Below are 27970 nucleotides of genomic sequence, written 5' to 3'. Positions count from 1 at the left end.
ACGGGTGAATGACAGCCTGTATTGTAATTGAATTAGAACATACCTTTCGCCATATGAGGCACTATTAAATGTATAACACAAATGTACAATCATTTTTTATTAATGGGAGAAATTTGTAGTGCAGAAAATTCTTAATACCCACCCCAATATTTAACATTTTTCTGCACTCTCAATTTCTCCCACTTAAAAGTTAGTTATAAATATGCCCCCATGGCTACCAGCCACTGAGAAGAATCCTGCTATGTGTAAATGCAACACTTTGAAATGGGACAAAAGTGAACAGAAGAATTCACTTTACGTTTATATGAATTCCATAAAAACATTTACATTTCCTTTCATTTCAAATTGTCACACTTACAGACAGGAGGCATCCAGCACAGTGGCTTGTAGACACTGCCATATCTATAACCTAAGTATATAGCCATTTTTAAATAGGAAAATTTAAAGGTAGGAAACATGTTTCATAAAATATTAAGTAGTAATTGGCTTAACTGAAAATGGAGAACAGCATTGACTCACTGTTCCATATAACTATTTTAATCCACTTTACATTTCTTCCATTAGAAAGAAAATGCCCAATCTTTCAGTTATAGATATGGCATTGTCTACTGGCCACTGGTAGAAAGAGGCCCGCTGTTTGTGAATGCAACACGTTGAAATAGGATAAAGTAAAATTAAGAGTTAACTTAATCATTAAGTTAACTCTTCATTTTAATTTGATCTGATATCAAAGCTCTCAAACAATGTTGTTCTCGTGCCCCAACAAGACTCCATCATGTGCACATCGAATGGCCTACACAGGTTTCCAAGGGAGTACCTAATCTTCAACCACCATCATCCTGCCAGGTCTTTGAGGTAGACAACTGAGAAACTATTCAGCACACACCAAACACACACAAAGGCCATAGGAAGACTAAGAAACAGCTTTGGCCCTACTCAATGGAACACTCCACAATCAAATTTGACACAAGTTATATTACAAATTGACTGAAGACCTGAAATGACAAAGATGTGCTCTCAACAGGCAAGAAGAAATTACACTTCACTAACAGTCTGGTTTATTTATCAAAATAATTTCAAAAGAAACACACAAAGTTATCAAAGACACAGTAACATTGATAAGCCCGGGATACTCCAAAACAAGAATAGGGTTCCCTCCTGCAACTTCCACCAACCAAACAAATGCTTTCTTGGATGCACCATTTCTTCAAATGTTCACGTGATACTGCAAGGTCGCAGATAGAAAAACTACAGTTCATGGATGGAGCTGCTTAGACAGTGACGCTTTGAAGTAAAGTGATGTTGTCCCCTTTCAACATGATACGACCTGCAAAAAGAGTGAAAATATATTCTTAATACACATTATGCTACAGAAAACAATATGTAATTCCCCAGCACACCGAGCCATCTTTAAGTATTTACAACAGAACACTTGGAGCTTCATTATCACATCTTTCAGACACACCCATTTGCCGTTTACGTTATGCACTCACCCAACTGTTTCCTGGACTTGGTCTTCAAGTGAACTTCTTGTGCATCATCAAGCACCAAGTTCATGTATTCGTCAAATCCCTGAGGAGGTGAAAGAAAGATTTAGGAAAGGTTTCCATTACGGGGGTAGATTGAAGAGCAAGTTTAGGAGAGCTACGGAACAACATTTCTAGCATGCAACACTGTCCACCCTGAGATGCACACTACTGGATGTGGGCAAAATTAATGGACAAATCAAAAGATCTAGATTATTGATGCTGAAACGCATCATAATATGCCAATGAAGTAACCAAGTATAAAACGAAAAAGAATCAAAAAGGCCCTGCTAGTTTAAGATGCACCTTCTGCACACCTATAAAATTGTGCTTGCCTGTGATGAATTTATAAAGCCCAACACATACCAAAACATGCGACAGGAGATGAAAGGTACTAATAGGAAAGGACAATAAATGTGTGCTATTCAGCTTTAAACCAACACTTGTGTCTGAAGGAGTATTTGGCTCAGACTGCATTTTTACTTGTTGGGAGTCAGAAAGACAGTTAAGTTAATCGATTTACTGCAAAGATGCATGTGCAAATCGCTGGTACCCGGTTTACATAATTGAGTGAACCAGTCCTTTAACCCCTTCGACGCTCATGACGAGCTGGGCTCGTCATGAGGTAGCCTCCTCGCACGCTCATGACGAGCCCAGCTCGTCATGTAAAGTGCGCTTTCGCAAAATCCAGCGTACGGGGGGAATCATGCCGCACGCATGCGGTTAAGATTCATTGAGACTTAATGGTGATTACAAACTTTACAAAGCACACACATCTAGAACAGTGTTTGGTAATATAAAAGCGTCCATTTATATCGGTCAGGGACAGAAAAGAGCAATACACAGATCCAAAAAGGCTTCAGATGGAACAGAGGCTGTGCTATTTCTTGGTGAACCAACTTGAGTTAAGTACCCCCTCCTACGTTTGTACAAACACTGGAAAAGATTTCAATTAGGCCCATATGTTGTGCGGTTTTTATAATACAGCCAATACCAAATAGGCGGCAAAGTACAGAAAAGGAACTACATTTTTAGAACATACAGAGGGGTTACAAAATGGGTGGGTAAATCTGTAGAATAGAATTATGGTTGATGGGAGGCCAAAAGGATACACCATTCAACTCTTTAGAAGAATGAAAAATGATTCACTGTGGCTAGGATTTACACACATTGGGTGCATGCAAACACCACTGGTAGCGCCAATAGGGTTTTACGTGACAAAACAAATGGCTTTGCAATAGTTTGTACTGAATGAGTTAAGCTGTAAGAAAATCCAATCAAAAATGTCCAACACGTGTACAGGCCCACAGCAGTCATCTCGAACTGTATCCACTAAAAGCATAAGAAAGTTCTTTCAAGTATGGACACTGCGAATGTGCATGCACTCAGTAGATATGGGTTTAAACTGCGAACGCGTTCAAACGCAGTTATCTAGAAATTGCGGTTTCCCCCATACATCACAAACTTGGCCTAAAGGCATCACAACACTTTACAAGAGCGCAAGACTACATTACACAAGGACAACTTCTTTGTTAATATTCTTAATTTTTTTAAGGCATGGTGAGAAGGTAATTTGCCCTGAATCACAGTTAAAGCCGAAGCTGAAACTCGAACCTGGTCCCCCTAGTTCTCAAAGTTGGCAGCTCTGGCCGTTAGGGGACACCACCACCCAAAATGCTATTAGAACATGTGAGCTCTGTATACTGGCTTCATCAGTGGTTGTGTTTATGCTCTGGTTTCACTTTGCTTTAATATGACAGAGAAGCAGTTGTCACGACAAAAACACAAGAGTAACTCTAGACCAATAGCAGGTCGGAGATCTAGCTTTTTAAAAGATTAGGAATTAATTTAGAGAAAGATGCCACAGAACGAAACCCCAGAAATGTGCTCCACACTCACGGTACACCCTCAACACAAGAGGCATACAATGTACCCAGCAAAGTGATAATGGAAAGTTAAATGCCCTACAAGAATGCTTAAGCACTGAAGTGGTTCCAATGCATGGGTGTATGAACAGTCCTCACCCTCCGCCCCAGGCTACATGTTTTTAGGTCTCGCCTGAGCCAGCGCTACTCTGCGAGACATTTAGTAAACAGGCTTTTAAAAGTCCTACTACTGCTTTATGGCTGGCCTCGAGCGTGCGGTTACGCGCATAATGACGAGCAGAGGCGCCATATGGCTTTCCTCTCTCGTCATGGTGCGCGCACCTCGCACACAAATAGCCAGCAGACGTGCCTCTTTTTCTTCTTGCAGTGCTGATACACGCACGCACTGCGATTGCGTTCACTTTCACGGTTAATGCTTGTTACCTTTGCATTTTGATCTCGGTTATCGTTATTCCGGCTTCAGGAATCGTGTTTACATGGATAAGTACTTCACCCATACAAATTAAACTGCATTAAAATTCATTGGGGCATGAGCCCGTACTGACATCGCCTCCTCACTTCTCAACATCTGGCTGTCGGAGAGGGAAAACGCTGCTCAAATTAATTCAGATGTCACTATATTACTCCACCACTAATCCTTTGTTTTTTGGAAAAGCCTGCTACTCGTAGAAAAGCACGTTGACCTCTCGCATGGGGTAGTAAGTGCTATATATTATATATAAATAATTACAATACAATATTCAGCCCATACTTACATAGATGGCATGGTCCTCACCCCTACATCATCATCCAAAGTGACATGATGTCACTCCCATCACTCATAACACCACTTAAAATGTACGCCAATTAACACAAGCTGTGACCCAAGCACATACAGTGGAACTCTGTCCTCACCACCTCACACTGGAGCAGCAGCATACCTGTCAACTTTAAGAACAATCTCATGTTCAGGTTTGAGGAGGGGGCAGGCATTGAAGTGGGCAGGGCCTCATGCCAAGAAGTACCTATGAGACTTTTTAACCCTCACCACAAACCCAGGCCCCCTCCTCTCAAAAAACAAGCATTGGCATAGCCAATAGGTCTTGCATTTGGGACCGTATAAGTGTTTAGCCATGCAACAGTTGGCGTTGCACCAAGGATATTCTGCTGCATAAATACTTATAAGGTCCCAAAAGCGAGACCTATTGGCTATGCCAATGCTTGTTTAATGTAGCATCAGTGTGATGCAAGGTATTAGACTTCGACCACACAATACGTTGTAAAAGAACAACATTTAACTGGGGAGTTATCCACTGTTTCGTGTGACATACAGGAATGAAGACTGCTGTTGGATGTCTGATGTACATCTGGCATTTAATAAGCGTAGAGGATGTCAGAAAGAAAAGGCTATTTGTGAAATACAAACACTATCAGTTTGGTCCGCCTACCATAGGATTCAAGGACCTTATGTCAATTTCCATCACCAACCCGCTTAAATAAACCAACACTGACTGCAAACCTGTTAATATACGAGTAGTAAGGCAAGCTCTTGGAAGTTATATGCTTGCTGATCACGACAGACCTCAAGTGCGCGAAAAACTGACATGTCAGTTTCAAAGCCTGGCTGAACAGTTCCAGTGGGAACATACAAGGAGCACCACTTCAGTCCTATCTTCAGTCAACAGTAACAGCTGCTGAGAGAGTCGTACGTATGTTTTACAGCCTGCAGAGCTGCGGTGAGAAGATAAACCCCTTCCACCAATCAAAACAACGTAGACACGCTGTGAAACCATCTCAAGTTAGCATGCATTTGAAAGGATTAAACAGGGCACTTCATCTTTGCAGTCTGGTACATTTATTTGAGTTTGCAAAAAAAATAAAAAAGCAGGTACAAGTGCTGAAGAGTGAGGGGGAAACTAAAACTAAAGGACAAATGGAGATCCCCTATTATTGAAATGCAAGTTGCCATAATTGCACATAAATTACCCAGTCCCACAATGGCTGCTATATAAACAGTACCTGCTAAAAATGTTAACCGGAAGGCGCAACGCAATTTAAGTAAAAAAATAAATAAATCAGGCGACCAATACGCAATGCTGCAGCCTGAGAAGCACTCTTCCAAACGGCTCACAAAAAGAAAATGAAATTACCTAGATGGGCACTCACTGGCTGAGCAAATCAGAAGCTGACCAAATCTCTGCAGCACTTTCTATGGTACATTTCAAATACAATAGACAACATTTCCTTCAAGTCAAAGCGATCACAAGCAAGCTCCTGCACCAAATTTGAAGAGGAAAATCTGCCCTTCTTTCTTTAAATAGTCGTGCCTGGCATTCACCACAATTCTATGGCAGAACCGGAGTGTCAGATTATGCTTCGCAATCTTAACTGCAAAATTCGCAGCAGCCAATTAAGACAGTGAAACACGAAAAACTACATTTTCCAATAAACTTAACCAATCAGCACATGTATAGTCCTTTAACCGCCAGAAGTCTTGCCTCTTTGCTGCAGCAGCCAAAAGATAAGTCAATATCTGTGTTCCTATCTGAATACCTTGTTTTTAATACGGCCATACAAGAAGAAATTTCAGCCTATGGAATTCCAGACCGATTCAGTGATGAAGCACTTTTTTTTGCCAATTCAGAAGATAAAGTAACAAAGTGAGAAATAAAATTGGTTTTGTACAAAGATTGCGCCATTGCAGGTAATAGCCAGGATTGTGGACCTACTGGCTTCATCCATCAAGACCACATGTATAGGTGCCGGACACTACAGAGTCCTACATCTTCAGGAGCGTTTAGCTTATGCAGAGAAAATCCACCTGTCTCTGGAATCCAAGGCAGAACTCTATTGGTGGCTGGGTCATATCGAGGTGTGGAATGGCTACCACTTTGGCAAAGGAATCCCTACTTGCTGGACAGGCGTCTGCTCACTCCTGGGGCCCAAACACTGTGGTCTCGCCGCGCCGCATAGTTCCACCTCGCGGCTGGAGACTACAGCTCCCAGGGAGCATTGCGCCCACTTTCTGATTCCTGACGCTGCGCGCCCGGAGGCGCTACATAAACAGGACGCTCCCTCGGTGGAGCGGGGGGCTACCACTTCGGCAAAGGAATCCCTACTTGCTGGACAGGCGTCCGCTCACTCCTGGGGCCCAAACGCTGTGGTCTCGCCGCGCGGCACAGTTCCACCTCGCGGCCCGCGCCTGGAGACTACAGCTCCCAGGGAGCCTTGCGCCCACTGCCTGATTCCTGGCGCTGCGCGCCCGGAGGCGCTACATAAACAGGACGCTCCCTCCGTGTCGTTCGCGGGCGGAGCCTGGGCAGAGGGCGGGCCGTCTGTGGCCGTCCGGGGACGACCAGGGACGGGATATCCCCCTTGGTTTTGCTGAAAGGTATTGTAGCTACCGCCTTTCATTTTCTAGAAGTCCACATTTAAAAGAGATTGGGGGACTGGTGAAAAAGACTGGAAAAAGAACACTGAACCGCAAGGTGTGAAGGTGGACACATTAATGCTATTGTTATAACTACTTCGGTCTTAGTTGTTTTGTGTAAGCAGGAAGAGGGAAGGTACTATCTATATCGCGATTTGAAAACTATGGCTACTAAACCCAAAACTCGCTCAACAAAGAGCAAAGTAGGAACCCCTCTTAAACCAAAAAACCCTGGCCCAGAGCCTAGCGATGCATCAGCCCATAAAGCTACCCCGACGGTTATTGACCTCATGTTGCGCAAGGTGGCAGGGGATATTGTGCGTGCGGAGAGACGTATATCAATGACTTTAACCTCCTTGCCATTGACACCTACACAAACCGAGGATCTAAGCCCCGCTGACACGTCAGCTGTAGGGAGCCGGGAAAACCCACTAGACGCAATCCCCTGTGCACAATTAGTAGTAGAGGAACAAGCTTCTATAAATATAGACACAAATGTAACATCTAAACTATCTACTAAAAAACACCAAAATAAGAGCCGGCAAACAAGGACCAGGAAAAAGATCAATAAGTGCAGTAAGTCTAAAGACACAGAGTATGAAGTCTTGATAATAGAACCTAAGGTCTCCCCAATCCCCCCGAGGTGGCTCGATCCCATAATTACAGATTTACAAAAGCACCTGGAGACATTCATAACTAGCCTAATCAAACCACTAGTGAGTAAAATAGACAAAATAGCTAGCGAATTGCAGAGACAGGGCAAGGCAAGGGAATCCCCAACACCCAAACAAATAGATAAGGGGAAATCCACAAATAATTTCCCAGTCCAACAACCAGTATCATCAAATAACTGTTAGCTATGATCAATGCACCATTGCCCAGGTGCATGTTGCGACTGACGGGGTAATTGCAGACGGGGGCGGGAGCACAAACACACATGGAAACACGGCTAGAAATAAATCTCAAAGACAGGGTTTAGGAGGGCCAAGGCAGCCAGATAACATCGGCACCCATCAGAAAAAAATCAACAACATATTTCTGAGCAAAATGTTAGAGCTCAAGACCCCCTTTCATGTGTAAACCTACCTCCGGAAGTAAGCCCTTATGTCGTTATCTTCACTGGGGTACCAAGGCTAAGACGGGGGCAGAGAGAAACCTATACTGAACTTAAACAAAAAATCACAACCTGGCTAAATATTCGTAGACCCTTGCAGGGAGGGAGAGGGGGGGAAATTCTACAGTTAAGGAGAGCACACTGGGTGGGAACCAGAAGGAAGGAAATAGAGGGGAATTGCATTATTGCCAACTTACTTCAGGGACCCGAATCTAGTGGATTATATACTAGCCAATGACAACAGAAACACCACTAGCACGATAAGGACCATGCCACTAGCATATTTCTACCCCAGGAAACTGGTTACACACCAACTAAATTTCCAACTGCCGGGAAGGAATAGATTCACATATGGACATGGTCCAAGGCCCATGGAGAATGGCATACAACCCATAGCATACCAGGGAGGTCCCCAGTGGACAAATAGATATAGCCCCTTACAGTCCCTGGACGAAAATGAATGACTAGGGGCAGGAGAGAAGGATAAGGGAGAAAAGACTAATGCAGGTCAGAGGGGAGGTAGCGGAGGAAAGCGAAGATACTCAAAATATGGCAGAATACTTTAAACAACAAGGCAGTAGAAAAAGTGAGGGTCGGCACAGAGAGGACAACTGGCTTAAGCCCTTTCTTGCGGGATATGAGCAGCGGGGAAGTAAGGACACGAAAGCTAAATATTTTGTCATGGAATATAGCAGGCTTATCAGGCAAATTTGATAATCCCGAATGGGGGAATGAAATCCAGGGATTTCATATCTTGGCATTCCAGGAGACATGGGCAGCTAGCTCGGCATCATACCAAATAGAGGGCTACAAGTGCTTTTTTGTGCCTGCACAAAAAGGCAGGGTTGGTAGAGCGAGAGGTGGGCTGGCGATCTATGTCGATCTAACTCTAGAAGGCAAATGGATCGTACCAACCTGGACATCACATACCCTGCCAACTGTAATATATCAGAGCAGAGGGTTGAGGGTACAGCTTTTCAATTTTTATAACCCTGGACCCATAAATGGAAAAAATGTCGCACTAAGTGAGCTAGATGATAGACTCACACAAGAGGCAGCGTTAAAGAAGGGGGGGGGGGTGGTACCAATGACATTAGTAATGGGCGATTTTAATTGTCATCCTTGTCCAGATTTGCCCCCGGACCGCCTAGACTGGGACACCTGCCCCTTCAATGATGGGCCACATTGGGAACACAATCAGGAGGGCATAAAATTAAATGCAATGATAGAAGCCCACTCATTAGCGCATACCATCGACCTAATAGTCCCGGAGGTAGAGGGCACATACGTTCCAACCTTTAAAGGTAGAGGGAGCTCCACTACTATAGACTATATATTAATATCCTCATTTGCCAAAAATAGTATTGCCAAGGTCAAAACTAAATGGAGTACCTTTAGTGACCATAACCCTCTTATTATGGAAATGACACATGCGGGGGGAAACCCAAAGGGGGGGGGGGGGACTGGCCTCCAACCAATAGACCAAGGAAGGAGACTTACGTGGGCAAAAGGGAAGAAAAGAGATAGAAGACTGTTTGGACCCTCTAAAGGAAGGATTAGAATTAGTGGAGTCATTTACAGCCCTCACAAGCCTAGTGGGCAAAATGATGGAAGTTAAAGGCCCGAGGAAAAAGCCCAAGAACCCACGGTGGTTTGACAAGAGCTGCTCTAAAGCCTTAAAGGAACTAAGAGCATGTCTTAAAGTTAAACCAAGGAACAAGACAGAAGTGGCAATCTATAGATTAAACTACAGAACTAAAGAGAGGAAGAAGGTGCTACAAGCAGAAGTGTGGGCAGACTTGAAAGAGGCGGGAGAAAACAGGGACTTTGCAGAATTTTGGAGAATTGTAAATCGCCCCTGTTTTAACGAGAACTCTGCCCCGGTGATTAGTACCAACATCCTCCCAGATCAATGGGTCAATCACTTCCAAGGGTTATACAACAAGTTAAAATTAGAAATCCAGGAGGGCGAGTGGCAGGGTACCCGGAGCGGCAAAATAATCCTCTCGTTAGAGGAGATAACGAAAGCAATCAGCAGGTTGACCCCTAACAAGGCCCCTGGTCCAGATGGTACTCCACCTGATCTATATGGAAGTAATATAGACTTATGGGCCCCGATTTTAAACAGGGTCTTAAACGCGGCCATCAAATCCGGCCTACCACGCTCCTGGTCCACAGCACTGATTGTGGCCATTTTCAAGAAAGGGACCAGGGATGATCCTAAATGTTACAGGCCGATCTCGCTCATAGATGTCTCTGCCAAAATTTTGGGGCTAGTGATTTTAAACCGGCTCATGGAGTGGACTGAGGAACATCAAATTTTGGCTGAAATACAATCTTAGTTTAGAGAGGGCAGATCGACCAGTGCCTAAATTTGTATCTTTTAACAGCTAAATATACAAAAGCAGGCACGGGCACGGTCTATCTGGCATTTATGGACCTGGCCGCGGCCTTTGACAATGTCAATAGGTCTAAACTGTGGTCTATGATGCATAATTTAGGTATCGAAGAGGGGCTGATAAATATCTTGAAAGAGCTGCACTGGAACACCATGGCCAGGGTCCCCTACAGTCTAGAGGGGGGGCGAACTGATCAATTTTTATGTTCAGGAGGAGTAAGACAAGGGTGCATATTAGCCCCTTTTCTCTTCTCTCTACATAAACTCCCTAGAGAGTGCCCTTACCGCCCTAGAAGTTGATTGTCCTAAAGTAGGACCGCGTCAAATCCCAGTACTATTGTACGCGGATGACGCGGTCCTGCTGGCCAGGACCCCTAGGGCTTTGCAACTTTTGGTGGACGGATGTTAATTTTATGGCTGACTTGGACCTGTTAACTTAACTAAATCTTTTGTCATGGTGGCTGGTAAAAAACCAGCCAACAAGAGCGTGTTTAAGATAGGGTCACATACCCTGGGCAAAGTAAAGACCTTTCCCTACCTAGGTCTGCTAATGGATGGTGACATGCAGTTTAGTCAGCTGCTTGAGGGCCATTGTACTAAGCTTGTTTCCTCAAATGGGGCCATATCGAGCTTTGCCCGCAGGTTGGGACGTTGGTGCCCAGAACAGATAATGGCATTATATGGCTCAATCAGTACAGCAAAGGCTTTGTATGGTGCTGAGGTATGGGGTTTCAGGGACTGCAAGCAACTTCAACAGGAAGATACATTTTTCCGCAGAACCCTGAAAATCCCACAGACCATCCCTGCCGAAATTGTCCATGCTGAACTTGGGATGCCATATATCTCAGACAATGCTAAATTAAGGCCGATCATGGCATGGTTTAGAATCTGGACCAACCCGGAGGCATCTCGACAGACTGTTTGCAGAGAGACACGGGTCTACAAATCCCTTGGTTAAAATATGTGAAAGACTCTTTAGTGAACATTGACCAGTGCAAATTTTTTATTGACCCTTCTTCGATAATAAATAGTTCTAAACCGAAGGCGAAAAAATTGCTTTTAGAAAAATTTGCATCTGACAGAAGATCCCGCGGCTTGGCAAAGAAATCAATAGCAGCTTATGATCTTGTAAGATACGGGGTGGGAATGGAATCGTATCTGTTTCTGATGTATAGCCAAAATGATCGATTTTTAATGTGTCGTTTTAGGCTCAATTGGTTACCAACCATCTTAGCTTATCCCGCTGGTTTTACTGTAACTATTGAGCAGAAGGGTGCCTGCGGCTGCGACAATAGGTCTCCGCAGGACACCCTTCATTTATTACTTATGTCCATTTTATAGAAACCCCAGATGTTTGTTTTTGGTAGACACTCAGAAAACAGAAATTCCACCATGCAAAAACTGCACTGTTGTTCCTACAGAAAGCTAGTGATACCCATACTCTATGTGCCATTTTATGTTTTTTTTTTAAAGTTGCCGTAAGATTGAGGAATACAAGAAATTGATTTGTTCTGTAAATACTCAAACTCGCTTCATGTATTATACCCTCTTCTTTTTTAAAGTTGTTTTTATCAAAAGTTCAGGAATGATATGTTGATATTTAATGAAATTTTATAATGTAATGTGCTTTTATGAGGAATTTTTATTCTTCGAAATAAAGATTTACTGAACTGAACTGTGTGGAATGGCAGTGTGGTATTTGGTACCCGGTCAAAGATGGCCATCAAATCTGATGCCAGCAGGTGAGGTTGGGAAGTCAGATGTTGCCCAATCTCCACCAGTGGGCGCTAGTCCGCAGTAGAACTGAAACTCCACATCAACTGCCTGGAGTTCTTAGCGGGCTAGTTTGCCATCAAAACCATGTACAATTAAAATTATTTCTTGTATCCTGCTTTGGATGGACTGTTTCAGCTGTCGACCTTACCAACAAACCGTGGGGGTGGGAGGCAGGCAACGTCAAGGATGTTGTTGGGAATCACCAAGGACCACTGACATTACTGCCTCCAATTCAAGACTGCAGTAGTAGTGTAATATCTACTGGGGAAGAGCAATGTGGTGGCAGACTAGAATTACATTATATTAGAGTCTCCAGCGACTGGATGTTACATCCTCGCTTGATTTAATATTAACAGCAATTAGGAGGTCTGAGATTTATCAAATTGGAGAAGTTTCAGTAGGAGACCGGACATAGGTGGCTCTAGCAATAGACCTTCTCCTTCAAGATTGGAGTGGGGCTCTTCATTAGTCATTCCCTCGGTTCTTGATGATCCAGGGAATGGTTGCCCAAGTGAGACAAAGGGGATCATTTTTCATTTCTGGAGACTTTATAAGACTAAGGGCCATATGTATCAAGCCGTTTTTGAATCGCAAAGGCCGAAATTCACAGAATTTCGGCCTTTGCGACTCGCAAACGTTTTTTGCATGTTTTGGTATGTATGTAATATCCGCAAAATAAGGAATAGCAAATATTTGTGATTCCTTATTTTGCCATAGCATTTAAGGAATCGCAATTTTGCGATTCCTTAAATGCTATGTATGTACCATTTTTGGCTAGTGAATTATGTTTAAGAATTCGCAAATTACCACAAACTTTTAGTTGATGGTAACTTGCGAATTCTTCAAAAAATGCACAATGTGGCATTTTTGAATGTGGCATGTGATGCACACACATGCCCATAGGGCATGTATGTGCGCCATATGCACACACATGTACATTTCAGGGGTGCAGGAGGGTGTCTTTGAGACACCCCTGCACCCTTGAAATAATTCTCAAATTGCGATTAGCAAATTGCGAATTCGCAATTTGAGAATTATTTCGCAATCATTCCTATGGGCCTCCTGGCCCATAGGAATGCATTGGAAATTATTCCTTAATTGCGAATTTGCAAATAAGGAAGATTAAGGAATCGCTAAAATATAGCGATTTTCTTCATACATACCATTTTGCAATTCCTAAATAGCGATTTCTTAAAAATCGCTATTTAGGAATCGCAAAATAGTTTGTTGATACATATGGCCCTTAGTGCGTGCTTTGACCATTCACAATTGGCTGACCAACAGAGGCGCCCGGTGCGCTGCTACGGAGGCGCCGGACGATCCCAGAGGTGAGCTGGAGGGACAACACAGGGTCCAAAAATCGAGCGGAGGCGTGCTGGCGCTGCAGCAGGAGCAGCTGAGGGGAGCCCATGGACGCGCGGGATCCGGAGGAACAGCGACGCATTACAGGAGCCTGCACTGCGACGGGAGCCGAAGGTGACCGGAGGTGGGGCGCCGCCGCCCAGAGAGCAGCAGGAATGGAGCCATGAGGCGCTCGGGTTATTGGGAGAAAACGGGAGACGGTCCGACCAGAGCCTGCCCCGTCTGCATAGGGAACTGAGGTGACGGTAGTGTTTGCGCTACTGACGGAGGAGATGGCTGTCTCCTGAGCCTGACGGGAAAACACACGCCGCGCACACACATCAACCTGCCAGAGGGCGGTGCAACAGCGGTGTGCGTCCTTTCCTTATTTCTAGAACAGAAAAAAAGGCTTCACTTTGCACCACTCCGCTGGCAACATCGTGGGTCTGGATGGGCAGAACTACAAGAAGGTATTTATCGACCCTACACACATTTCCCTTTTTCCTTTGTTCCTTTACTCAAAATGGCTGTGGCCATAAAACGGCAGTAATAAATCGCCTCCTGCATCCAAGAGGCCCACGAGGCTCCCAGGTCTGACTCCCCCACACAAGACCAAATTACAGATAAGACTCCCTCCCAGCAAGAGAGGATCTGGGCTTGCTCAAACAGAAACTAGAATCTGACTCTGCCCTTCCCTATGCCTAAAGCAACTAACCGAGGACTGCCGTAGCTCTCTCCCCTACTTTGTCGGCCATTTTGGAGTGGTCTGACCCTCTCTCTCTTTGGTGGCCATCATGGACTGGTCTCCCACAATTTATGACCATACCCTAAGAACTGGCCTCTTTAGGCTAATCTCGAGTACAGAGTGTCTACCGTTTATTGCAGTATTATACCTCTACCTGTACTTAATGCACTGACTGATACCTCATTTATTTCTGGCTGCTCACTAGGGTAATTTCTGACTCCTGCTGCTTTTGTTTGCACATGTATTCTGTATATATACTTTGACCCGGTATATCATTAATATTATACTTCTTTGTGTATACTACACCCATCGCACTTTCAATATAGTATTGCACCGTTAACTACCTCATATTTCTAAAACTCCAGATCTCTTCACTCTGTACACCTGTATCTTGTTCTAGTGTATCACTAGTATTACACCTCTAGACTGTCCACTGTTATAAGCTGTACCCTTTTTCCTCTATTTCTGTACTGCACCGACTGCTACCTCATACTTTTATTATTACTATTACTATTTTTATGCTTATTTTATTTTTTATCTCCCTATATATCTTTCTGTCTCTTTCCTTTGTTGTAAGGTGAACCCATTCCACTCCTCTCCTTGGACTGCACCAATTACCACCTCCTATATTCTGATATTGTTGTATCTTGAGTCTGATTGTGATTATTGTATTTAGATTTTGACTATGTTTATATCGACTGCTCAATAGTATCACGTTTGGCTCCATGTAACGTACTGTTTGCATTTGTTCTCTGTTTTCTGATGCACACGGGTACCACTTTAGTTCATCCTCGCCATCCTAACATGGATCCCATCGGCGAGCACACTTATAGAATAAACTACCCACCCACACTCACCAAAAAAGCCGCTAAACGCTATAAACACAACTTCCGGAGATCTCACCCTGAAACACCCTTTGCCGACACCTACTTCTCACCGGTCAATGGATCTCTGAACACTGACATCTTCCACACCACACGCAGAGCTCAATGGAGAAAAACGTTCCACACCTTACTCAGTCTCCACCACCAGAAAATCCGCTCATGGCCTAACTCTCTCCATCACACCTTCACTACTATTCCCAGGTAGAGCCACCATTACTATTTACAATAACGGGATGGTCCTATCTCTAGCCACAGACAGGAACTTGGAACTACTAGACAACCTGTTCCCCACTTTCAAAGATCACCTCTCCAACCCGCAGTCAGACACTCACATTGCCCTCAGTTCCACCACCCCTGACCTCACACCTGACCCCATAGCTCCCATCACACACAACACTTCTAACCTAGCACAGCTCCAGGCAGCTGCTACACACTCTGCGCATTCAGTGACACACCTACCACCCCAGACTTCTCAGCTCCCACCCATAACACCTCTCTCCCAGTTCAGCACCAGGTAACAATCACTCACGCCTCAAACACAGACACAGCTCCTTCCAACTCTCACAACACTCGCACCCCCACCCCTCCTTCCAGACCCAGGACCTCCACACATACCATTAACACGCCTCTCTCCCAGAACATCACAGCCAACATTAACACAGCTAACCTAGTTTCGCACCAAAATGACACGCACAAAGACAAATCCCACCCTCTATCCCACCCCATACTCAGCCCCCACCCCCCTCTAACTACGCAGAACACACCTCTTCTCTTATTCTAACTCCCCCCCTCACAACAGGACCAACCCCAATACCATTTCCCCACCCACTCTCAGCCCCCATTTTCCTTCCTGCATCCCCAGCTCCACTAACATACACCCATCCTCCACCTTGATCTCTAACATACACCCATCCTCCACTTTGATCTCTCCGCCTACCAACAACGCCCACACCCATACCCATACCACCAACCTCCTACCCACCTCATCCAACACGCCCATACACTCTCCCCCTCCTAATACCATCTCGTACACTAACTTAACGGAGTCCTACACCAACATCAGCCCACTACACCGCCTGCACGACAACTCCTTGGTCAGTCAGCCACCCTCGACCTCCACCCCCACCTCCATCACCCACCCCACATTGGACTTGATTATGGCCACCCTCATCCAGATTAAAGGAGACATACACAGCATCAAATATCTACTCTCCACACACCCCGTACATCCCTCACTCACCTCCACCTCCACCCCAAAGATGTCCCCTACCCTACCGGCTGACACTCTCACTCAGCACTCCACACACCGGACCTCAATGCCTGTTCGTAATCGCTACAACCGCCCCCGTCGCCCCTGCAAGCCTTCACCCACCTCCCCTCCCAATGAGTCCCGCACCTCTTCGGGTAACTCTCTCACTCGACACTCCCCACACTGGACTTCAATCCCTGCCAGCAATCGCAACAACCACCCTCGTCGCCCCTGCAACGCTCTTTCGGACCTCGACACACTCCCTCTCCTACGTGAGTATGACCCAACACCCCAAAATAACACATCCGCCACACATCTCACCATTCCTACGATACACTCAAATGCCCTTAGACCCCCTTCACTCAACAGCAGTACCTCCAACCCCAATAACCTTAGAAAAGTCCCTCTCTCTCTTGAACCCTCTCTTGAACCCTCTACCGCCCCCAACACACCCCGTCTCAAATGCACTCTCCTTAACTGCAGACCGGCCTCGAAACATTCCGCCGCCATCGCTGATCTCTTATCGCTGGACCTTGACCTAATCATTCTGACTGAAACTTGGCTAACTGAAGCCTCCTCACCTATAATGGACATTCTGGTTCCACCTAATTACCACATAATTAGACTTGACAGGCCAGGCAAAATAGGTGGTGGAATTGCATGCATCCACAGGAACAACCTCTCCGTTCTGAAAGGCAAGTCCACCCCTATAACATCCCCAACATCCTTTGAATACATTTGCCTACACATTATCAGTGGGGACAAACCGATATGCTCTTTACATTGCATTTACCACCCACCCAGAGACAACCTTACCTTTTCTCAACAAATCATGGATATGATCTCAACCAACTCCGGACGGCAGCTCACCCAAATATACCTTGGCGACTTCAACCTCCACTGGAACGATCACAATGACGCGATGGTAAATAGCCTTAAAAGTTTCCTCAATGCCCTTGACCTCACCCAAATATGCAACAGCCCGACCCACAAGAAAGGCTCCACCCTCGACCTTATCTCCAAAGAGGACTCTATCCAACTAGAGTCTATCCAACCTTGTGACTGGTCAGATCACCATACTGTCACATTCTTCATCAATGTAAAAGTTAAATCCAACCCGGCTCAATCCGCTAAGCCCAAAGTCTGGAAAAGAGACCTGAAAAAACTTAACCCAAGCTCTCTGTCTCCTAACAGCTGCAATCTCCTACTACCACCGGACGGCGTTGAGGACGTTCAATCATTGACTGACCACTACCTCAATGCTATGTCCACAATAATAAATGAGGCGGTACCTATGCAGTTAAAAAGAGTCTCAACTAAAATGTCCAACCCATGGTATAACGGAAGTCTCAATGAGAACAGACGAGACATGCGAATGGCAGAACGCACCTGGAGATCAGCTCCCTCTGCACTGCACCTAAAAACTCTGAAGAAAAAGAGAACGCCTATTTCAGGAAAATAAAACGCTCAAAACTAGATTTCTTCAGCCTCCAGCTTGACCAAGCAAAAAACCGTCCGAGAAAACTGTTTGAGCTAATCAAAACACAATCCAAGGAACAACCCCAACCACTCAGCACTGTACGCGAAGCTCCCTCCTGTGAAGACTTCTCCGCTTTCTTTATCCAACAAACTGACAACATAAAGAGCGATCTCCTCGCGGACGCAAGCCTCTATTCCAAACCTCACTGCATAGCACCCACTGAACCAAAAAACAATGCTACATGGTCATCCTTTGGCACATAAAAAAAATGTAGTTGAGCTTATATAGCGCACAGCTACCCGCAGTGGGTTTCCCGGCGCTTGCTTAGGGAACCCTTCCTGATATTCCCCTGTGAGATAGCAGTGTATCCACAAGGTGAAAGTCAGGCATCCCGCCGCGAGGGGCCGTCTGAAGAGGAAATTGGCAAACTGCTCAGCACCTTGAAACCATCCAATCACCTAACAGATCCCCTTCCTGCTAACGCTGTAAAAGACTTTGCCCCTTTGCTTCTCCCACTCTGGACCAGAATTATTAACGGCTCACTTCAACAAGGAACCATACCAGACTCCCTCAAAGTTGGACAAGTCACACCCTTACTAAAGAAACCTACAGCAGACCCCTCTGATCTGAACAATTATCGTCCCATCACTAATATCCCCACTCTCGCCAAACTGCTGGAAAAATGCGTACAACTACAATTGACTAAACACATTGAACAATTTGATCTCCTCAATCCTCATCAATCAGGTTTCCGAGCAGGACACAGTACAGAAACTGCTATGACTCACATAATTGACGACGCACTTCAAATGCTAGACCAAGACGACACATGCCTCCTCATCCTTCTTGATCTCTCTTCAGCATTCGACACCGTTAAACATGAGAACTTACTCAAACTATTAAGCACTAGAATGGGATTATCTGGAACTGTTCTCAAATGGTTCACTTCCTTCCCAACAGATCGCAGAAGTTCAAGAGCAACAATCTGATGTCATCGCCAATACCGGTAACGCTGGGCGTCCCCCAAGGATCCTCTCTATCCCCAACTTTGTTCAACTTAGTGATGGAACCTCTAACCACCTTGCTACAAGCATCCAACGTACACTTTCACATGTACGCCGATGACACCCAACTACATCTCAAATTACAATCCCCCAAAGACATTCTGCTCCTGAACTCAACGATCAGAAGCACCCAATCCTGGCTAGCCGATAATCATCTCAAACTCAATGCTCTGAAAACAGAGTTCCTTCTGATATCACCTCCAGCGAAGATCTCCACCACTCAAAGTTGGCTTAAACACCTTACTGCACTCAATGTCCAACCCACCATCGTGGACTCAGCAAAATCTCTAGGCATAACCCTCGACACCAATCTCAACATGCAGCAATACATCAACAAGGCTACTAAGGGAGCGAATTTCCAAATCAATACCCTGAGGAAACTTAAAGCATTCCTCCCAGCCAATGACTTCCAAACCGCAGTACAATCACTAGTCATCCCTCGAATAGAATATGGCAGCGTCGCCCTCTGCGGACTCCCGCTAACTACTACCGCACCTCTAAGAGCTTCTCTAAACGCTGCATCGAGGCTCATAACTGGGTCTAAAAAGCACTCTCATATTACACCCGACTTGAAATCCCTGAACTGGCTGCCTTTTGAAGCCAGAATACATCTGAAAATAGCCTGCATGGCACACAAGGCGATACACCTGAACTCTCCTGGCTACCTCACGCAGAAGTTGACAATTTCTGGCGGCGCTAGAAAAACTAGAGGCACAAACAATCTTCTGCTGAAACCTCGTAGATTCCGGAAGGAAAAAACATATAAACGCTCCTTCTCAGGAATGGCACCCAGAATCTGGAACTCACTCCCCCCCCCGAAACTAGGCTCATCTCTTCCACTACACTGTTTAAGAAAGAAGTAAAAGCTATCCTCATGGCAAAAAACACCTGAACTGTTAAGTAGGTCATCTTAAGAAAAGGCACCGATCTGTATTATTTGTCTGACCCCCGTTGCACATATGCATTATTTGTATTAGTGATTCACTGATTTACATGCTGGCTGTGCCCTCTTTTATTTGTATTGTATGCTCCCCTGACTTAATTGTTTTGATTAGGTTCCCTCATGTACCCTGTGTAAAGCGCTCTGATATCTGCAAAGATCTTGTCCGCGCTATATAAAACTTTCAAAATAAATAAATAAAAAATAAACAAGCTGACTTCTTTATCTATACCTGCACACTTAGAGCAACTATTTTGAGGAGGTCCAACACGAAGAAACCCACAGACAAGATACACACAATCCTCTCCAGTAGTAAAACTATGGGCCATATGTATCAAGCACAAATGTGTTAGCAAACGCCGAAATTCGCAGAATTGCGGAATATGCAAACGCATTTGTGCTAAATGGTATGTATGTAGCATATGTGTGTGCAAAATAAGGAATCGCAAATTTTGCGATTCCTTAAATGCAATGTAAGAAGCACCAAAAATGTGCAATGCCGCCTTAAGGAATCGCAAATTACCACCAACTTCAAGTTGGTGGTAATTTGCGATTTCTTTGAAAAAATGCACTTTTTGCATTTTTCAAAGTGCTATGTGGAGCACATACATGCCCTTAAGGCATGTATGTCCGCCACATGTGCACCCATGCTCATTTCAGGGGTGCAACATCCTTTGGACACCCCTGTACCCTTGAAATTGCATTTGTGATTCGCAAACTGAGAATAGCAAATTGAGAATGTCTTCCCATTCATTCCTATGGGCCTCTAGGCCTATAGGAATGAACGGGGAGGTATTCCTTAATTGCGAATCGCAATTTGAGATTCGTAATTAAGGAATATGTAGGATTCACAAAATGTATTGCAAATCCTAAATACATAGCATTTTGCGATTCTCAAATAGCGATTCTCCCCCCAAAAAAATATCGCTATTTGAGAATCGCAAAATTACTTTGATACATATGGCCTAAATAATTTGCCTCGGATGCACTTGGTGATATACAATAAGGGAGCAATGACAATGTGTAGTGACAAGCAAGCACAAGGGTGTAATTTAAGTCTGGAGTGGTCTTAAGTCTACCTTTAACCATCATGAAGTGATTTTTTCACATTAGCATTGCGGAATGTGCAGTACTGTTCCACTACTAAATCTTAAATCCAAGTACCGAAATGGGGAAAAAGGACCAAGTATGCACTACACAAGTTGTGGAAAGTTTCTGACATGACATATCAAGCCCTAAAGAAGCCTCTCTTAAGGAGACAAAACGAGTTGGCTACTTTGGAGATTTTTTTTTTTAAGATGTGAATAAAGGTATCCTGGAAAGGGGCTGAGATCTTGCCAATATATAACAAGCATTTGCAATGCAATAGGTCTCGTATTTGCAAGAGTTTAAGCTATTGGCATTGTAAATGATGATGCCTTTTATTTTTCTGTTTTGCTAATTAACACATATATAAAAGACATTGTCATTTACAATGCCAATAGTTCAAATTATTGTAACTGCAAGACCTATTCAAAGAAGAGACCAACATTGTCCCGGGCTGTTCGGAAAGTGAAAGCACATATGGCGTACTGAATGTTGTAGGAAAGCATGTTGTGCCTGCAGTAGGAGAAACTCATTAAAGAAAATGGTGCTTACAGACTAAAGGAGACATACAGTGTAACAACCAAAGTAAAAGGGCCAGTCCTCATTGGAGGTTATAAATGAAGACAAGTAGGTAGTAAGGAGGAACTAACAAGCCTAATAACTAATAGGAAACCAACATTTACATAGGGCAATGACACACGCCAATGCCAATTATGGGCGGAGAGTGGGCAGGGCTTCTATTTCATACTCCAATAGAGCATGCTGCAGAGAAGCGCATGTGCTGCCCAGGCTCAACCTAAAAGGTGCTGGTACTAAGTACCGACCTATTTAAAGCACTCATATAACCATAGCACATTCTTCAGACTTTGCCATTAGTGCAAAAACAAGCAACACACTAGCTGCCTATGTACCCTGTACGGATATAATTAATATGATAACCAACCATTATCTAATAGGTCACAAACTGGATATATTAGCCCCTGTGGAATTGTAAAAAATCGACACAAATTATAGTTACATCTGTACTAGCTCATAGTTAGAGGAGAGTGCACATTTGCTTGTGTCTGCAACTGCTGTGGCAACCAGTGCTTCGTTGTTGGTAACAGTGACTGTAACACTGTTTATTATTTATGTAATTGCGGTAGTAACGCACTTAAATCATGAATAAAAAAATGTTGTGTGCATGATTGCTCTTTTTTGCCCCTACATGTAAATTTTCCTCCCAAAACACCTGGCACAAATATGACACTAGGGTTTTGTCACATTTTTACATTTCATTATTGACTACAAACTGTGAGTACAACCAGTTAGTACACATATCGTTAAGTGTGCCATTGTCCGACGAAATGTATCAATGGTAAATACTCACCATTCTTGCCACAGTAACCCTGATTGAGGAGAAGACCATAAATATGGCTAGTAAATACAAGGCTGTTTTCATTGCAACAAGCAGAAACTGAAAGCCTGATATCCGTCTCAGTAACAGTTGAGGTTCAGCCTGGCAGATTGTGCTTCAGTACTCTAAAGACGATTATATGCATCATGAATCCTCTGGGATGTGCTTTATTCACCTGTTACTCAATTGCATTACTACTGTAACCTGCTACTCCAAGATGCAGTCAGAAATTAAATGCCCACTTACAGCCACATGTAAAAGCCAATCCTCAGCAGAGCCAACAGACCAGCCATCACAAATCACCTTCGGCAGAATAATCACTGCACTAATTTTCTCTACAATTGAGGTTGAGTGCATTTTAGAAGAAGACAGTTCACCCCCTCAGTGCCTCCTGCAAGTGATGTGCTGCCATTGTGACCAAAAATAAAAGTGAAAGCTCACATGGCACGCACAAAATGAACATGAGAAGTGCATTTTAGAAGAAGACCGTTTACTCCCGCAGAGCGCCTCCCGTGAGTGATCTGTGTGGCGGCCACCGCCGCCATTGTGACCCAAAATTAAAAGTGAAAGCACGCATGGCTCGCACAAAATGAACACGAGAAGTGCATTTTAGAGGATCCCTGCGGCGCGAGGCGCTGCCGTGCACTGCCAGGAGGAGGAGGTGGTTGTGGTGTTGGAGGCTGGGCGGCCCCGACTCCCTGACGCCAGCCAGGCAGACCAGATCAATCCAGAGAGGAGGAGGGACTCGGAGCGCCTGCATGTGTGTGTGTGGGGAGGAGAGGGGAGCTAGCATTGGAGGAGCGGGCACCGGAGAACGGCGGCTGGAGGGGGATACGCCACACCGGGACACGCACGGTAAGTCCCCGCCTTTATTGACTCCTCGTAACGTTCATTGTACACACGTCCTGGCCCACATACGGGGCACAAGACTTTTGAAAAGGTCTTAGCCGGCATGATGGCGCTACTCCGGGGGAGAGTGAAGGACCGGCAAGGGGCTCCGTGTGTGGGCTCCGTGTGTCTCCCCGTTCTCGAGTCTCTGCTTCCCCCTCACCTCGGGACTTGAGCCGGGGCTGGGTGTGCGGTGCTCCGGCCGCCTCGGCTCCTCCGCTGGAGCAAAGAAACAAACAAGGCACGAAAAAAGTTAAAAGAGCATAGCTATGGGCCCAGGGCATCGTGATACCGAGGGCCCCATCCCTCAAGTAGTTTTTTGTTGCTGCGGTGCCTCAGTTTGTGTGATTTTGATCGCAGACGCTGCAGAGCTTCCTAGGAGACAGCGCCTGGCTGCAGCGCTCGTTCGCGTGCGCGTGTCCGTTTCGAATCGCCTCCAAGGCGAAGCGCGCGGCCAGGATTGTCTCCTGGGAAGCTCACATGCCAACAATAGGGGCTCGGCGGAGACGCGCTTCGCGCGGCTAGCCGAGACCTAAAAGGGGATCGATCATTGCCAAACAACTAACGCCCCATAAGCTTGATCGATTCACTTCAAAAAATAGTATCAAGAATGGTTCTTGTAAGAATCCAGGGATGGATAGAACAGAATAATATACTTTCCCCCATGCAGGCTGGGTTTAGATTGGGCACCAGTACTATAGACCAGGTGTTCAGACTCACCATGCTTTATTGGAAGGTGGTCTTCTTGGGTGGAGGGGTTATCTATGCCGCATTCGTAGATCTTAAGTCGGCTTTTGATCTAGTTCCAAGGGTGAAACTTTGGGATGCATTAAGACGCATGGGCTTTCCTGTCGATCTCCTGGAATTAGTCATGAGATTGCATGAGGATAATTTTGCCCGAGTGAGGTGGGGCAAGCAGGGTCAGGTGACCAACAGCTTCCCGGTCCAACGAGGGGTGCGCCAGGGTTGCGTGTTGGCTCCTACCCTGTTTCTCCTCTTCATAAACCAGGTTGTCGAATATTTCACCAACACGCAGACTGATGCACCATCTCTGGCCGGGTCAAAGTATCCAATGCTAATCTTTGCCGACGACACCCTGCTCCTTTCTAAAACTCGGAGCGGGTTGCAGGCAGCCCTGAACAGGTTTGCAGAGTTCTGTAAGAAAAATGACTTGCAGATCAACGTAGACAAAACTAAATTCATGGTCTTTAGTAATAAAACCCCAGTCAAAAGCTGTTAGTCTGAATGGTGTTCCAATTGATCAGGTCATGGTTATGACGTATTTGGGTGTGACCCTTGATTACCAACTCAGCTGGAAACCCCAGTTGGAGGCACTAAATCTAAAATGTGTTCGCCTCACGGGTTGCCTATTGCTTGAACAGAAGAAATCCTTGACCAAACTTATTACTCCAGCATTAAAGATATATGAGGACAAGGTTAATGCAGCAACCCTCTACGGAGCAGACATATGGGGCTACAAGGATTTGTCAGTTTTGACTACAGCCCAGAATAGGTTTCTGAGGAACTTGGTAGGGGCTTCCCCAACCCACTCCCATTAAACCCTTGTTATTAGACCTAGGATGCAGACCTTTAGATCAGATGGCACAGTTTCGTTTAGTGGCACTGTGGCGACGGTTATGGACGACTCCAGAGCTTAGCCTCTTTGCCCGTGAGTTGAATGAGGTTAAATCTTTGTGGGGTGCCCACAGAATCCCCTGGCTCAGGGAAGTCAAACATGTTTTGTATGCAATGGGCCTTCCTGAGCTGTGGCTAAATCCCGGGTGTTCCAGCTTCCCCTCAAAACAAGATTTCAAAGATCTATTCTGGGCCTCGATAAAATCTACTGTGGTTATCCATTCTTCGGACACGAACCTAACGGGGCTTTTTTTAATACACAAATTGACACCCTCCCTTGAGCCCTATTGGGACCTGATATGCAAAACCCAGGATCGGAAACTGTATCATCAGTTTCGTGTAGGCACACCCCATTAATTCTTTTACTACAAAGTGGGCAAAGAATGTAAGTAACAAATGTCCCTGGTGTCCGGATCATGTAGAAAGTATTGGCCATTTGTTTTTCGCCTGCCCAGCTTATCGAGCCCCACGACTCAAATGGTTGAAACCTTTATGTAGAAGCTTGGATTGTGGGGGATATCTTGAAGCTCTGCTGAAGTTTCGTAATATTAGATCTGAACTTTTTGTGATCTGTGTGGCTAAATTCCTGGGTTGGGCGTGGTTGATCCGTATTAAGAAACTGAATTCCTATCAATCAACTGTTACAACATGAAGCCTAATTAACTGTTATGACATGAAGCACATATTGTATGGTTACAACTTTTTATATATTATATGCGATGTCTGTCGTTTTTTAAATATATTTTTATGTATTGTATGCTGTCTTTTATGAATTTTACTTCGAAATAAAGACATAATGAACTGAACTGAACAAAGGTATAGTTTCTAGAAAACACATGAATGGAGTCTGTGCATCCTACGACTTAACGGATTTGTATTTCCATCCTACGACTAAACGGATTTGTATTTCCATTATATGATGAATACTGTGTGCTGATCACTTCTTTCCAACAGTAAAGGCTGTGATCCTGGTTGCACTCAAGAAACACCAACATATCCCAACTAGTTCATTCTATCTGAAACCACTTGTGCTGATTCTGACAAGTGCACGTTTGATGGCTTGGCACTCATACAGGCCTAAGAAACAAACTTAAGTTTTATGAAGCAATAGAATGCTTTATTTCTGGAACCTTCTAAATTGATCCTTCTAAGATGGGGACTTTTTGACAACCCTCTTCGAAATACTCACTTCTTCAGTGACCTTCATTACTACTTCTGAATGGTATTGTTTTCTACTATCAGCAGCAAGCGCCTTGCAGGCCAAGTATCAGAATTAACCCAAACTGAAAGAAGGTTTAAATACTGTACAGCGAAAAAAAATAGCGTATTTTATAAATCAGCAGTACAATCTATTAGAAGTAAACAGATTTTCTATGCATGCGTAACTTACAATGATGCAGCCCTCTATCCGCATGTTCACCTGTTCATACAGCCATACTTGGATTTTGGACCTCTTGAAAAAGGAAGAAAGAATAGGTGGTAAACAACTATGCCCATTTAAAATAGTTACTCGCCGGATCTAAGAGGCGAAATAGTGCAGTGGCAGCAAGCGAAAAGTTAACATCCTCTAGACTCTTAAATTTTATGTGGAGCAACTGGAAGCATAGCGTTTGAGAGTGCGGGTAGTACTTATGGCAGGTACATTTTATGAAACAATGGAAAAATTGCATTTTCTGTTTGCAAGGGTGCACTGTTATTTTTAACTTTTTCAAACCGGGCTTGCAAATCAGCAAATTGTGATGCATTCTTCCACAACCAACCAATATAGCGCCCACCCATTCCACTGCCTTCCAACCAGCAAGTTCAATGCCCTACTCCCCAATTAATTGTGTATACTTACATTTTGTAGGTATCTGAAGATGAGATTCTGAAAAAAAAGCTGTTAAGGAAAACCACCAAACGGAAGAAATACAAACGATGGGGAACATTAACACCCATTTCCACCTTTCTAGTCAATCTGTAAAAATGTGGTTGAAGGAAACGGCAGAGTAATAACAGCATGGTCAAACTCTAGAATGTGGTTTTAAGTATGAGAACTTCTATAGCACTGTAGGAAAGGGGGGGCATTGAAATCAAGTGATGTTGCCAGAGGGTTATTTTTAGCTCTTTTCTGAAAGGGAAAATGTGGTGCTGCGTGCCATATTTCTCTACACATCATGACTACCTGGTCTACGAGGAAGATTATCCCACTAACACGTATCCCAAACAGCACCTTATGCTCGCCTAGTAAACCATTCCCAAACATTTACCTTTACAACTTAGGTCTTCAGTCCACCGAGGAGTGTTTGCAGCTCCTTTTGTCAGGTGGGAAGTCTTTTTACATACAGTCTGAAGAAGGGTGTTCACCGCCCCAACATCCACCCTCGCAGGACATTACATTTTACACGATAACGTACTAACATGCGCGTCATAAAGTCGTTTACCTCACGAATGGTTTAAAATCAGATGCCACAACTAATGGCCATTTCACCATAAATAGATTAAATAAATCACATACTACCCAAGGCAATTTCACAGTACTAATTCCTAACTGTGAGTTACCTCAGACTCGCTGGGACATTACTTTCTGGTCCGCACCACTCGCATCTCAGATTTTTCCACAAGCTTTTAAGGGTACGCTGGCTTCAACAATGCTTTTTTGCATATTCGCTCCTCGCTCTGGCTTTCCCTCCATTCAATCAAACGAATTAGTTAGCAGTCCTAAGAGCTAAAATAAAAGCATGTTGGCGCCTTAGGATACTAAGATGTGTGCCAACTATCTACAGTAACCTGCATAGTGAGTCTGATTTCTTTTCGGTTTTAAACTCGCTCTGGCACGCCCCTGGCGGCACCCACCCCTTGCGCGCCGTACTCTCACAAAGGAAACCCACCCAAATACAAACATGCAACATTTTCAAATAAATTACGTGGTTTACTCGCCATTCAACAACTCCCCATCCCCCGCCTTCACCACACATCGTATTGGGAGACACTAATATTTTGGGACAACCATACAAAAGAGTCTCCCTCCTTCGCCTAATGCACGATAACGGTTTCAGGATACAATGGGCTGTACCATCACTTTCTGCACCTTCGGACCTTGCCCACGGTAAGCCATGACTGCAGCTGTAGAGACGGAGAAAGACCGGAAGAGAAACGAGCCCTAACGCACGG

General features: G+C 44.6%; 1 protein-coding gene across 2 annotated transcripts; it reads right to left on the bottom strand.

Annotated features, from left to right (window-relative positions):
- Positions 1-1041: 1041 nt before the first annotated feature.
- On the bottom strand, positions 1042-27970 carry SNRPE (small nuclear ribonucleoprotein polypeptide E). Of its 2 annotated transcripts, XM_078641295.1 has the most exons (5): positions 27861-27970; positions 26658-26684; positions 26208-26270; positions 1494-1572; positions 1042-1327 (listed from the first exon to the last, which is right to left on the bottom strand). In XM_078641295.1, exons 1-5 carry the CDS (start codon positions 27912-27914, stop codon positions 1272-1274), a joined length of 279 nt encoding a protein of 92 aa, XP_078497421.1. In that variant the 5' UTR covers positions 27915-27970; the 3' UTR covers positions 1042-1271. The 2 variants fall into 2 exon arrangements, with proteins under 2 accessions (XP_078497421.1, XP_078497422.1); XM_078641296.1 differs by lacking the exon at positions 26658-26684 and having other exon boundaries at positions 27873-27934.

Source organism: Lissotriton helveticus, chromosome 5_1, assembly GCF_964261635.1.
Source record: "Lissotriton helveticus chromosome 5_1, aLisHel1.1, whole genome shotgun sequence".
NCBI classification, from domain to species: domain Eukaryota; kingdom Metazoa; phylum Chordata; class Amphibia; order Caudata; family Salamandridae; genus Lissotriton; species Lissotriton helveticus.
This window is presented reverse-complemented; position numbering and strand designations above follow the sequence as displayed.

Bases quoted from the DNA above. Each gene is read 5' to 3' on its own strand.
- SNRPE (XM_078641295.1), bottom strand. From the start codon at position 27,914: ATGGCTTACCGTGGGCAAGGTCCGAAGGTGCAGAAAGTGATGGTACAG. The intron at 26,685-27,860 runs GTATCCTGAAAC...CTTTTTTTTCAG, and splicing joins AAGTGATGGTACAGCCCATT to AATCTCATCTTCAGATACCT. The intron at 1,573-26,207 runs GTAAGTTACGCA...TCACCTCCTCAG, and splicing joins GGATAGAGGGCTGCATCATT to GGATTTGACGAATACATGAA.